The 12,544-nt window shown below is 36.0% G+C and overlaps 1 protein-coding gene across 1 annotated transcript; it reads right to left on the bottom strand.

The window, feature by feature from the left end:
* Nucleotides 1-633: 633 nt before the first annotated feature.
* Nucleotides 634-6,462, bottom strand: LOC141821727 (cyclic nucleotide-gated ion channel 17-like). The gene is made up of 7 exons (XM_074709073.1): nt 6,050-6,462; nt 5,126-5,627; nt 4,244-4,447; nt 3,808-4,112; nt 3,259-3,370; nt 1,986-2,222; nt 634-1,503 (listed from the first exon to the last, which is right to left on the bottom strand). The coding sequence occupies exons 1-7, from the start codon at nt 6,103-6,105 to the stop codon at nt 814-816; spliced, it is 2,106 nt and encodes a 701-aa protein (XP_074565174.1). The 5' UTR covers nt 6,106-6,462; the 3' UTR covers nt 634-813.
* Nucleotides 6,463-12,544: the final 6,082 nt, after the last annotated feature.

Here is a 12,544-nt window from a genome sequence, read left to right on the forward strand (position 1 = left end):
GTTACCGAGGTAATCGCATTCCTGATTTATAACTCATTTGCTAATATTTTGCTGATGCGACGGTGATATTGCATTATTTGAAAATCGATCATAATCTAAACCAAACAAAGTTATAATTGTAAAACTTGAACAGATAATCAAGGTTATCAATGATAATTCTAAGCCAAATGTACCCTAAGTGTCTTTCTACAAACTCAATGACCATCTTTTAAGTGTATAGTAAGTATTTGGGCATGCCAAAACTGAAGATTGTAGCTTGAGCTTGAATAATTGACATTGTGGATCAAGCAAGAAACCAAGGTTAGACTAAGATCCCAAGGATAGTCATTATTAAGCTTAAAGGAAAACCCAGAGGCATATAACTAATGAACTGTGTGTGTGTGTATGTACCTACCTACCTTTGGGTTTGTTTCAAGTAGATTGATTGTATTAATAGGATTTAACTTATTAGGTAGATTTTGTTATTTGAGAAGCATATCCTAGGTCCTAGAGTGTTTCATAAAGAAAATGATACCAAACTACAATAAACTTGATGTTGATTGCCAAGAGACATCAACTGTTTTTCCACAAGGAATCACATCCAGATGAATAGATCTTGATACTACAACAAGAGGCACAGTGGATGCTCAAAACTCATTCAAGTCATTGACTCCAAATGCAATTAGATTTAGCACAGAAAAAACCATATACACGGATAATTGATATGTGTAAATTGGTTTTAATAAATATTTATATCCCAAAACAATTACTTTACAAGCTACTATAAACTCTTCCTCTATCAATCCAATTGCTATTTAACTTGGTGAATGTTAACTAATAAGAAGGGTCTGCAGAGAAGTCAGGTTCATCTGGCTTCTGTAACTTGGGCATGCTTGTGACTTTGCTCTTGTGAACACCCTTTCTAGCGGTTGTAGCAATCCGTGGAACCCCAAGATTTTGAGTTGGCTGTTCATCTTCTTGAACGGTCTCATCGGCAACTTGCTCATCTATTCGGGAGTTGAATGACTCCCTCAAGCTCAAATCATGTGCCATCTTCCTCCGCTTGTACCTTCGCCAATAAGCCTGAATGAAGCAAGCACCCCATGTTCTCCAGTGATGGGAGTAGTACCTGAAGGTGTGCTGCAGCTTTCTGCTGTGGAGACGCCGGAATTGACTGGCAACGAACTTGAGATCCTCAGCTCGCAAAGCAAAGGCCTCAACCTCAATGAGGGCTCTCACAGTTCTCGTGGAAGAAGGCAAGTTCGCGGCAGCCTTTGGAAGAAGAGCCCAAGCTAGCAGTTCCTCACCGCAGAAATCACCAGGCCTCAGTGTTATGGAATTGAAGAAACCAGTTCTGCCTCCATTAGTAGTAGAGCTGTCCAATCTTCCACGGATAATGAAAAGCATTTCAGTGACAGGGTCACCCTCTCGTACAATGTAGGTCCCTTCTGTGCTCAAAGACGACACGAGACGCTCACATATGGCATCTAGAAGTTGATCATCCATCTGAGAGAAAAAAGGGACCTGCAAATTGGAATTGTGGAAAATAAATCATAAGCAAAGACTTGGAACTTTGATAAAGGCTGCAAAATTTTTGAGTTTTCATTATGGTCAATAGTAGAATCAATAGGAGAAAAGAAAATGGTTAGAAATTTGGCAAGATTATGTGGGTTTCATGTCAAATTGATAAGAGGTCTAAGTATCATCTAACAGTCTTCTATTGATTGATATTTCCATCTAGGAACTAATTGAAACTATTCTTGATTTAGGAGACACCAGATTTATGTAATCTGATGCCTTATCACTGGGATCATCATCACCAAACTCTGTTTGCCTTGGCTTGTTTGTCATGTCATTTTGTTGCAGAAAAATTGCTCAAATACTCTTGGCATGTAAGGTTGAAGCTTGTCATATGTTAAAAAAATGAGGCAGCATTTTGTATCATGGCAATTCATTTAAGTTTAGTCAAGTTTGCAAATTAGATGAATAAAATGAGGCAAGTTTACCCGTCGGACTAGGTCCAAACATAGGTGACGCTGAATATCTCGCCGAAGGTCTGCAGGTAAAGCCTGCAATATAGATTCTTCATCCACTCCACGTGTAGCAAGCCACTTGTACTGAACAAACCGCCTAACCCTTTCCTGTAGATAATGTGGAAGTTGGCGATGTTTCATCCACTCTTCTGTATCTCTCCGCTTCAATCTCCACTCTTCAAGTCTTACAGTTATGGATTGTAGATACGTCTTGAGTGCAGAAACAAAGAAAGGAGCCAAAGTGAATCTATTATGGAAACAACTCTTTGGAAATTATGTGGGCAAACTATGCCAAACAGCAAATTTACATTTCAAATAGACAAGTTTCATAAAAGAGCAAAATTAACAAATTTAGTTTAGCAAGGTAAGAAGAATTAAGAAACTCTTGAACATATATAGCTTCCTATCAAATCAGCCAAAGCCAAGAAAGACACCCTAAGTTATTCACAGCAATCTAAAAAGAATGGGCCAAAATTGATTCCAAGGAACTTGAATGAATTTGACTTGTGTGCAAGGATACCTACTTGAGTGGTTAGCTCATGCTTTGAAGAACATGAGTGCATTTGTTTAGACCCTAATTCGTAATCCACTATCACCATTGTTATAGAAAAATGTGCATACATTGATGAAGTATGCGATCTAATGCTACCTATTTGCCACAGATTATTATCCTAAGAAAATATATGGAATCTTTTACTTGCAGCATCATGAAGTTGTATTTGCATCAAAATCATCTAACCTTATTATGCAAATGCAATATGGCATGATGCAATGCAAGGGAAGAGTATTTATCATTTGGTCTTAGTAAAGCTTAAGATGCCTACCAAATTAAAATATCTCATTTATAAAACCAAAGTATTTGATGAAATAGCACTTGTGTTATGTCCCGACAAGGATAACATAAACTCAAGAGGCAATTATACTATAGCTCCCTTCCACAGGACCAGTAATAATGGAGTTTTGTGTCCAAGAATAAATCCTGAGTTGGCATAAGAAGCATGCAGGATGTGATAACAGAAAATTTCCAGGGTAATTTGATAAACATATAATAGTTCATATTACTAGGCAAAAATAAAATAAAATAGAAATGGCCATTAATATCACATTCACCATAATCAATCAACTAAATCATTTTGCAAATCCTGTTATTATCATTTTCCACAAAAAAAAAAGTGCAGCTTGATTGTGCTTTTGAAATTGAAGGTTAACTCAAGAAAATAGTAGTAGATAGAGTTTAATATGCTACCTGCATATTTCCAATCAAGTGTGCAAACAAAACTAGTCCAAGAATTGCAATCAGAATAGCAAATAATGTCTCCCCAACGAAAGTGCTTGTCGTCAAAGTCTGACCATAGGAACTGATAAAACAAATGAACAAATAAATAAATAAGCTGACAAATGATAAAAGGCTAAAAATTAAGCGAAAGATTCTCTTTTTTTTTCACTTTCTAACTAAGCAAACAATATATGAGGTAAACAGAGACTTACGGTAATGTGATCCTGGGACAAAAAGAGACCATGAACTATATTACATTCTAGAACTAAACAACAATATAACTAATATATCAGAGTGTCACTCTATAAAATATTCATACTGCATGATTTATTCAAGTCATATGGTGCAACATCTTTAAAGACACTATACCTGGTCCTTTTAGGATGAAGTTTGATCTGAACATTATGTTTACATAAAAGAAAAGAGAAGAAACTAGTCCAAATCCGTGCCAGCCAATACTGAGAAATATAAAATGAACTATACTGTCATTATAACAATATGTTTGCAAAGTATTTGTACCTCAGGTTTTGCAGACCCCACCAAAGACAATAAAAGTATTTTTTGATGAATTCAGTAGAGAGAGCTCCGTTGGTTAATGCATTCTTGAAAATACCATACTCGAAACTAGAAGTGCTGTTATTAGGATCACAGTTGTTGAACACTTGAGTAGTAAAAGTCCAATTCTGACGTGCTGATTCACTTGTAGAACTGCAATCTAAAAATCTAGTGTTACAAGATGTCACATTATTTTCTTTCCTGCATTCTGATTTCCAGCATGTCATCTGCCGTTCTGCTGACAGTAAATACCATGAAGCTCCAATAACCTGAAATACTTGGTTAGAGAGAATAAAATAAAAAGACAACAAGCTTGATCTTTCATACAAAGAGCATAAATACAATGATCACAAGGATGATTAGAATTACTGGGTTAAAAAATAAAATATTTGTTACTTACATGACTAGCAATCATGTAGAGGAGTAGATTGTATGCAGCACCAGCCCAAGCAGTCTTTGTTACAACGCCATCGGCTTTAATAATTTGATAACTTAATGGAAATATGAGATACAACCTTGGTATATATTGCACAAGAACAATAAGAGCAAGGGTAGTGTTGTTATAGTCAGCTCTTGAATTTTTGACAGCTGACCAGACAAGAATCTGCAAGAAAAAAGGTCAGAAAATGGTTGTCCCACAATGGAAAACCAAACAATTTGCTTCAGTAAATTGTACGGAAAGGGAAGTTTCCTGTTTGCAATACATCCTAGTATATAAACATACTGGATCGACAGACATAAAAAAAACAAATGGATTGAAAGCCACCAAGTCAAATCAACTTCATCAAAGATGTTTACAGCTTTCTCAAATAATTAACCATATAATTAATTAACTCCAAACAACCTTTTGTGAACATATCTAGTTATTTTATGGTAACCACAATGTACATACTTTTCTTTTCAAGGTCATTGTGGCACTACAAATCTTTCAGGGAAGTACACATATAGAAGGTAGCTATTAACATCATAAATACCTGATCAAACCAAGTATAACCATGAAAAAAATAATCAATTTACAACTAAATAATGGAATGTTTTGAATGTTAAACCTTGCTCCTAACTTCATCTCAATGTTACTTTTACCACAATCACATGCTTATATCTATCTCTTGAAATCATAAAATCTTTTGATAATTTAATAGCAATGTGAAGCAATGAATTGCTATCCAAATATCTAACTTTCTTTGAATCAAGGCTAGTTTTGGTTGTATAAATAAAGGCATAGTGACACACATAAATAATCATTTCCAATAACGAATTTGAAAGAAGTGTTAAGCCAAACCTGTGGTAAGGGAAGTGCAGCAGCTAGGTCTATAATAAAATCTGATGTCAAATATCTCCTAGCAATCTTTTTAGGGTCCATCACAAGCTCCCCCCTTCCAAAGACTCTTGAACTTGGAGCCACATATGCAGTCCGAAATTTTATCACTATGTGAAGTATGTAAAATAGATCAGCTAGCGACCGCAACAGGGTAACAGATACACTTAAGTTGTCATCCATCTTAACACATGATCTGTCATTATCTGTCTCCACTTTAGGCAAATAGAAGTACAAGGGATCTATAAACAACGCAAGTAAGCATGAGATAAGGAAGATTCGATTCCATTTCAACACAATGCTACTCCCTGGGTCAAATATGCGCTTGCTCCAGGGCTCATGATCTTCAGCAAAAACTATGGACTTCCAAGAGTTGGAGCTACTGCCTTTACTGGATAAGTTTCCACCAGCCCTCATTCCCTGGTTTGTAGTTTTAGCTGGGTTTTGCTTCCCATCGGGATAAAACCTGTATAACCGATCAGTCTATTGTAAGAAACCTTGAAAATAGATATCAAAATATTCAGAAAACAACGAAAAAAAAGGCCTCGTGCTTGAATCTGAAACGACATAGCAAGCAACCATGGAAAAAGTTATAAAACTAAAATCAGTCTAGCTAATATGTAAATTCTGAATAATATCAAGAATAATCCGAAATATTCCAGCAAATTATTCTTTATAAGCTAGGGTACTAACAGAAATAAAGTCGTTTCTTCGTCAATTTAATTTTGATTTTAAAAGATTGTTCCTTTCTAACTATCTAATATGCTATTTTTCAGAACGGTTGATTTCTCTTCCTGGAAAGAGAATTCCACCATGTTCAGATCTTTTTTTTTTTCAATCAGATATTGTCGAGATCACAAAAAACAAGATTCTACTAGAATTACTCACCTTATAGTTCTCTCCTTAATCTCCGTCTCGTCGTCTACCCTCCTCGACCCAAACATCGCTGCCCCAAATCCAAGCGAGCCCAACTCACCGCGGATCTACAATATGCCACAGCCGCATCAACTGGCCTCCACGGCAACAACGCCGCGTCTTCCTTATAGGTCTAACCCCAGAAGCCGTCAAAGCGAGAAATACCAAGCAAGACTAGATCTCACTTGAATTGGGCTTTAGGTAGGAGCCAAGGCGGGATCTTTCCATCGCCTGGAACTCCAAAACATCAAAGAGAGAATCTTCAGGGAGCGTCTCGGATCCAAAAGCCAAACGAGAGAGAAGAAGAGGCTCAGACTTGTCTCCTGGTAGGTACCCTACCGTGGCCAAGACGGCTCCTTTCTTGGCTATTCACGGCGGAGGCGGAGGCGGAGGCGAAGACGAATCCTAAAACTCGGAAAGCTTGTACTTGTCTTAACTCACTTGTCCCACACGCTTGGAGATGAGTGGGACCTCACTTTGAACCAATCATCAGGTGAGTATTCTGTAGGCTGACATCCATGGGGGAGTAGACGCGGACACGTGGCATGTGAGAGTCAGCCTACTGTTTGAGACGTGACCATTCCCGTGAAACTTTCCCCTGTGGCCACGGCAACGGTTCATGACCGCGCTGGACACTTAGGATACTGCCCTAAAGTTTACCCTATTCTTACCTTCTTAGTCCACGCAGCTCAAAAACGCAAGCAGGTCCCACAAAGCATGGGGACGAGGGTAGTTGGGGTATCCGTCGGCTGGCGGGCTTAGAATTACTGGGAAGATATTTTTGAGTGCCGTGTGGGCCAGATTTATGACGTGGCAGATGATGATTGGGTGGAGTGATTGACGTTGACCATCGCTCGTCAACGGTTCTTTTAAAATGATCAATTAAGTATGCAATTTGAGTAAAATTAATTAACAAAAAGAAAGAAAAATAGGTATCCCCAGCTCACCGTTTTATTATTATTTAGAATTTTATGATTTTTTTAAAAAAATTCTATTTTATACTAAGTAAGTTCAGTAAATTTCTAAAGAGCATACTTAAGATTTCAAAATTCTGAAAACACACACTAAGATTTCAAAATTCTTAAAAGAGACGCATAATTTTAATTTCACCTCTGATGATTTTTTATATTTTTTATCTTTGTATTCATGCAATTTTTTTCCTCTTAAATTAAATTAAATAAATTTAAACGACGTTTAAACTTTAATAAATAATTTTTTAAATTTATTTATTTTTAATTTTAAAATTTAAATAAAATATAAAAATATAAAAAAAGATTATAAAAAATTAAAAATATTTTTTTATTTCTTAATATCTTTTATTTTTTAATTCTAATTATAAAAAAATAATAACGACAACTAATTTTATTAATATAAATAAATAAATAATACAAAATTATTTTGATATTGATTTTTAAAAATAGTACCATATACAACATCATTGTGGTACTGATTTATAAAGACTAGCACCTATAAAACTCAGATTCACTTAATAACCCCACAGAAGTTAAAGTAAATTCAATTGGAGCTCTTTAGGTCTATCAATAGGTTTTGATCAAAACTAATTAATGGATCAAGACAATTTGGATTTCTAAAAAGTTACATATAATGAAAGAGGGTAGTGCAGTAAAATTATGTATGATGTTCAATCTTAATTCTAATATCCCTATGATAAATTATATATATTTGTATATTTGTCAATTGCCTTAAAGTTTGAAACTTTAAAAACTCTCTAATCACTATTGTTAATAACTTCAAATTGATATCTCTGGGCACATAAATTCTGAGGAACTTCAAAAACTATAGCACTTAGAATGGTTCTAATGGAAACCCTTTAGGTCTATCAATGAATTTTAATTAAAACTCATTGATGAACCTAAGGGTTTTGGATTTCTAAAACTTTATCATGAAATGGAAGAGAGTAATGCAGTAAAGGTATTTATAGTGTCCATGATTGGTTTTGACATCTCTATGATAAGTTATGAGCAAAAATCAATTTTAAAAGGATAAAATTTCTTTTAAACCTCCGAGAAGGCCTTAAACGATGTTTTTTGGGGTCGAAACATGGCCTGTTGTGGGGTTTCAACCTAATAGCAAATATATATCTTTGAACGAGCTTCAATTTGGCACATAGAATGTCCCGTCCTAATACTCGAGTCAAAAATTATGATTTCTAGAAGTAGACATTTGACACATACACATAACTTATTATAGGGATGTCAGAACCAGACATGGACAACATATATGTTGGTGCAATTTGCACTAACGGTCAAACTTAAGTTTTGATGAATGACAAATAAGTTAAAGTTAGGTTTGTTGTGGTTTTAACCTCTTTACTAAGTGTGCAGGGTCGAAAGACTTAGAACCAGACACCAGGCTGAAGTCCAGGGTGGTTGAGCCCTGGCAGGAAGTCCAGTTGGGTCCGCGGAGCCTGACAACTGGCCGAAGACCAAGTTGGTTGAGCCTTGGCAGGACTTCAAATTGATATCTTTGGACATATATAGACTCCAGAAAACATTAGAAAATTGTAGCATTTGGAATGGATCTGATCGAAGCTCTTTAAGTCTATCAATGGATTTTGATCAAAACTCATTGATTAGCCTAGGTGTTTTGGATTTTTAAAATTTTAACAAGAAATGGAAGAGGGTAGTATTGTGAAGATATTTATGGTGTCTATGACTGGTTCTGACATTCCTATGATATGTTATGGACAAAAATTAACTTAAAAAGACAAAATTTCTTTTAAATCTATTAAAAGGCCTTAAATAATATTTTTTGGGATCGAATATGGCATGTTATGAGATTTCACCTAGTAATAAATATAGATATCAGAACAAGCTTCGATTTGGCATGTAGGACGTCCCATTATGATACTCGAGTCAAAAGTAATGACTTTTGGATTTAGATGTTTGGCACATACACATAATATATTATAGAGATGTCAGAACTAAACATGAATACCATATATATCTTCTACACACATATCTCTCATCTTATGTCAATCTTTTATACACTCTACACTTCCATCTCATTGTAAAATTTCAAAAATTCAAGTTGTCTAGATCCATCAATGGGTTTTGAATAAAATTCATTGATGGACCTAGAGTGCTCCGATCGGACATATTCTAACTCATATAAGTTTATTAGGTGAATCTGAATTCAAATAATTTATCTTTTACTATTTTAAGGCTCTCCCAATGGTGTTCAAAATGATTAAAAATTTTTAAAATACTATGGTGCTGGTTTTCGAAGACCAACAACACAATGATATTGGTCTTCGAAAACCAACACCACAAAGTGTGATAAAAACCTAAAGACCAACATCACTACAGTGTTGGTCTTCGAAAACTAGCACCACAAACTTTGTCTACGTGTATTAGGATTAGGATTGGACATTACATATACCTTCTACACACATACCTCTCCCATCTTGTGACAAAATTTTAAAAATCTAAATATCATAGGTGCATTAATGAATTTACATCAAAACTCATTGATGGGCCAAGAGAGATCTGATCGGACTCATTGCAACTTCTGTAGGTTCTATAGTGCTTGGAAGTCCAAGGGTTACCTCCGTTATCATAGTAAAGGATTCCTAATATTTCTAAGAAGGCTCAGAAAGATTAAAACTTTATGCTAATTGACACAAACTTATAACTTCGTATAGGAGACTCAGGAGTAGGATTTCTCACCATATCTACCTTCTACATACTCCACACTTTCATCTCATTACAAAATTTCAAAAATCCAAATCATCTACATCTATCAACGAATTTCAATCAAAACTCATTAATGGACATAGAGAGCTCTGATCAGACCCAATCCAACTCCTGTGGGTTTATTAGGTGAACCAGAGTCCAAATAAGCCATCGTTCAATAGTATTTAAAATGATTTAAACTTTCAGAATACTATAGTGTGTTGGTGCCCCGGTTAGTTTTGATGTGATCAACTAGATTAAGTTAGGTCCTGTGTTGTTCTAATCCCTCTGCTAAGTGTGCAGGAACTTAGGTACGGAGGAAGTCGAGCGTAAGACGTAGCGGACGAGAAGGATTGCGCGGGGAAGTGAGCCGACGGCTCGGTGCAATTCGAGAGACGCGGAAGCTACGGAAGAGTACGCCGGTGGAGCGAGAAGGACGTGCGCGAAGTCCGAGGGACGAGAATCCGGGAGGAAGCACGCTCGAGGGGCAAAATGCCGGAGTCGGGTTCGGGTGAGCCTAACTCCGGTTGGTCAGAAATCACCCAATCGAAGATTCCATAAAAAGTCAACAAAAGTCAAAACTATTGACTTTGACCATTGACTTTGACCATTGATTTGCCAAGAGAAAAAGACTTAGACTTGGACCGTTTGGACGTGGCGGTTGTAAAAAAAAAGAAGAAGAAAAAATAATAAGATTTATCTTTTATCATATAAAAGATAAATACTTATTTTTTATTAAAGATAATTCTCTTTATCTTTTATTAAAGATAAAGTTTATCTTTATTTACTCAACAGCTACGATCAAGCCTATATCTGATCAACGGTTAGGATCGCATCAACGGATCAACGACCAAGAGAAAGTTTATCTACGATCAACGATCTAGATCTATTCTCTTGGGCTATAAATAGACTTAGAGTTTTAGAGTTAGAACATCAATTACTTTTGTCATTCTCTCTAAGTCTCTCTGCTTTAATTGTAAAGGTTTCTCCGCCTCAAGGAGTTTTTATTTGAGCGCCAATTGCCTTGGAAGCAACGACCGAGTTGCAACCAAGTTTTTTTTTAAAGGAGTGTCTTACTGGACTTTGCTTAAACCGTCTATTCATCCCCCTCTAGCCGGTCCAACCTGATCCAACAAGTGGTATCAGAGCCAGGTTCGCTTTTGAAGGACTAACCGCCCGATAAAGCAACAGGACGATGGCCGGAGCGCATATCCATCCACCCAAATTCGAAGGGGATTTCACCGTCTGGAAAAAGAAAATGGAGGTATTTTTTCGTACCGATTTTGATATATTATTATCTATTAAATATGGTTTTGCAGTTCCAAAAGATACGAACGGGGATGAAAAAGAAGAATGTTTATGGAATAAAAAGGAGCAATCTGAGTCCGTCGCCAATGGTAAGGTTGAGTTTCATCTACTAACGGTTTTACCTACTCAAGAAGTAAATCGAATCGGCACCTACCACTCCGTGAAAGAACTGTGGGAGAAGTTCTTAGAACTTCATGAGGGTACCTCAGAAGCCAAGTCAGCGAGGAAGGACCTTCTATGAAATCAGCTGACAAATCTACGAATGATGGAAGGAGAAACGGTGGCAGAACTTCACACCAAAATTAAGGAGCTAATCTCCGGACTCACCCAACTCGGCGAATCGGTAAGCACTGGCGGATCCAAGGGGGCGAATCGGTAAACCTTTAACAATGAAAACATCAATCCAACGCTACCATATTACTTAGTCTTTGATTCAATGTAGTGAAAAGTACATTGGACAAAGGTTGAAACACTATATCAAAGATAAGTGTTTAAATTCTTGCTAGTAAAGTGAGGATGAACTTAATGATTCTTAACAAGTCTCAGAAAATGCCACAAATAGTGGGGGCATTTGAGAACTTGCCTATATGAATGTAAGATTTAATTATCTAATTAAAGTTCTGGACTTAAACTTTGACACATTCATGAAAGGATTGTAGCATTATATAATATGTATGTTGTTTGTAACAATTGGAAAGAAGTGAATCTGTGTTGTTCATGTGGTTTGTAACATAAACCTTTGGTTCAAAGCTTAGCTACCAAAATGGTTTACAAATTATAAGAAACATTCACTAAGATAGTGGTTCAATCGAAAGAGACCATTATTAATGCGCAAATTATCAAGATGTATTTGTAATCCATGAATAAAGGATATTTCAATTATTGAAAATGGTGGAGGATTGTTGGATATTTTAATAATTAAAATAATTCAAAGGAATAGTTGCTACCTTTGAGAAAAATTGTGACTTTTGGGAAAAGTAATGATACTTGGAAAAAGTCACAACCCTTGACCATTTCAATGTCATGATAGTCTATAAAAGGGTCAAGTTGGATAAAAAACAAACACACTCTCTTGCTCTTCTTTCCCTTGTTTTCTGATTGTCTTACTTAGTACAAAGTAAAGGCAATTAGCTTCATCTAATCCTAAAGGATATTTAGTCTTTGTGTTGCACAATTTATAGACTAAATAAAGCCTTAAGGACAATGTTTTGAAACATGATTTGGAGCCTAGAGTGATCTTGTTCTCGAGCACTAGCCTCGTATATTTTCCAACATGTGCTACTCGTCACATCGAAACTCATTCAGAGATTTATATTTCTTATAAAGAACCCCATAATGGGCACAGACTTTGAATATTTTTGTCATTGTTTTGACAATTAACACATACACATAACTTATCATAGGGTTGTCAGATTTAGACATGGACACCATAAATACTTTCACTGCACTATCCTCTTTCAACATG

Source organism: Curcuma longa, chromosome 1, assembly GCF_044706935.1.
Source record: "Curcuma longa cultivar G26 ecotype Majalengka, Jawa Barat chromosome 1, ITB_CL_G26_1.1, whole genome shotgun sequence".
Taxonomy (NCBI): domain Eukaryota; kingdom Viridiplantae; phylum Streptophyta; class Magnoliopsida; order Zingiberales; family Zingiberaceae; genus Curcuma; species Curcuma longa.

Excerpts from the sequence above, each read along its gene's own strand:
- LOC141821727 (XM_074709073.1), bottom strand. The coding sequence starts at position 6,105 with ATGTTTGGGTCGAGGAGGGTAGACGACGAGACGGAGATTAAGGAGAGA. Across the intron at positions 2,223-3,258 it reads ACTTGATTGGAAATATGCAG|ACGTATCTACAATCCATAAC; the intron begins GTAGCATATTAA and ends TCTGCACTCAAG. Across the intron at positions 1,504-1,985 it reads GTTTGGACCTAGTCCGACGG|GTCCCTTTTTTCTCTCAGAT; the intron begins GTAAACTTGCCT and ends TCCAATTTGCAG.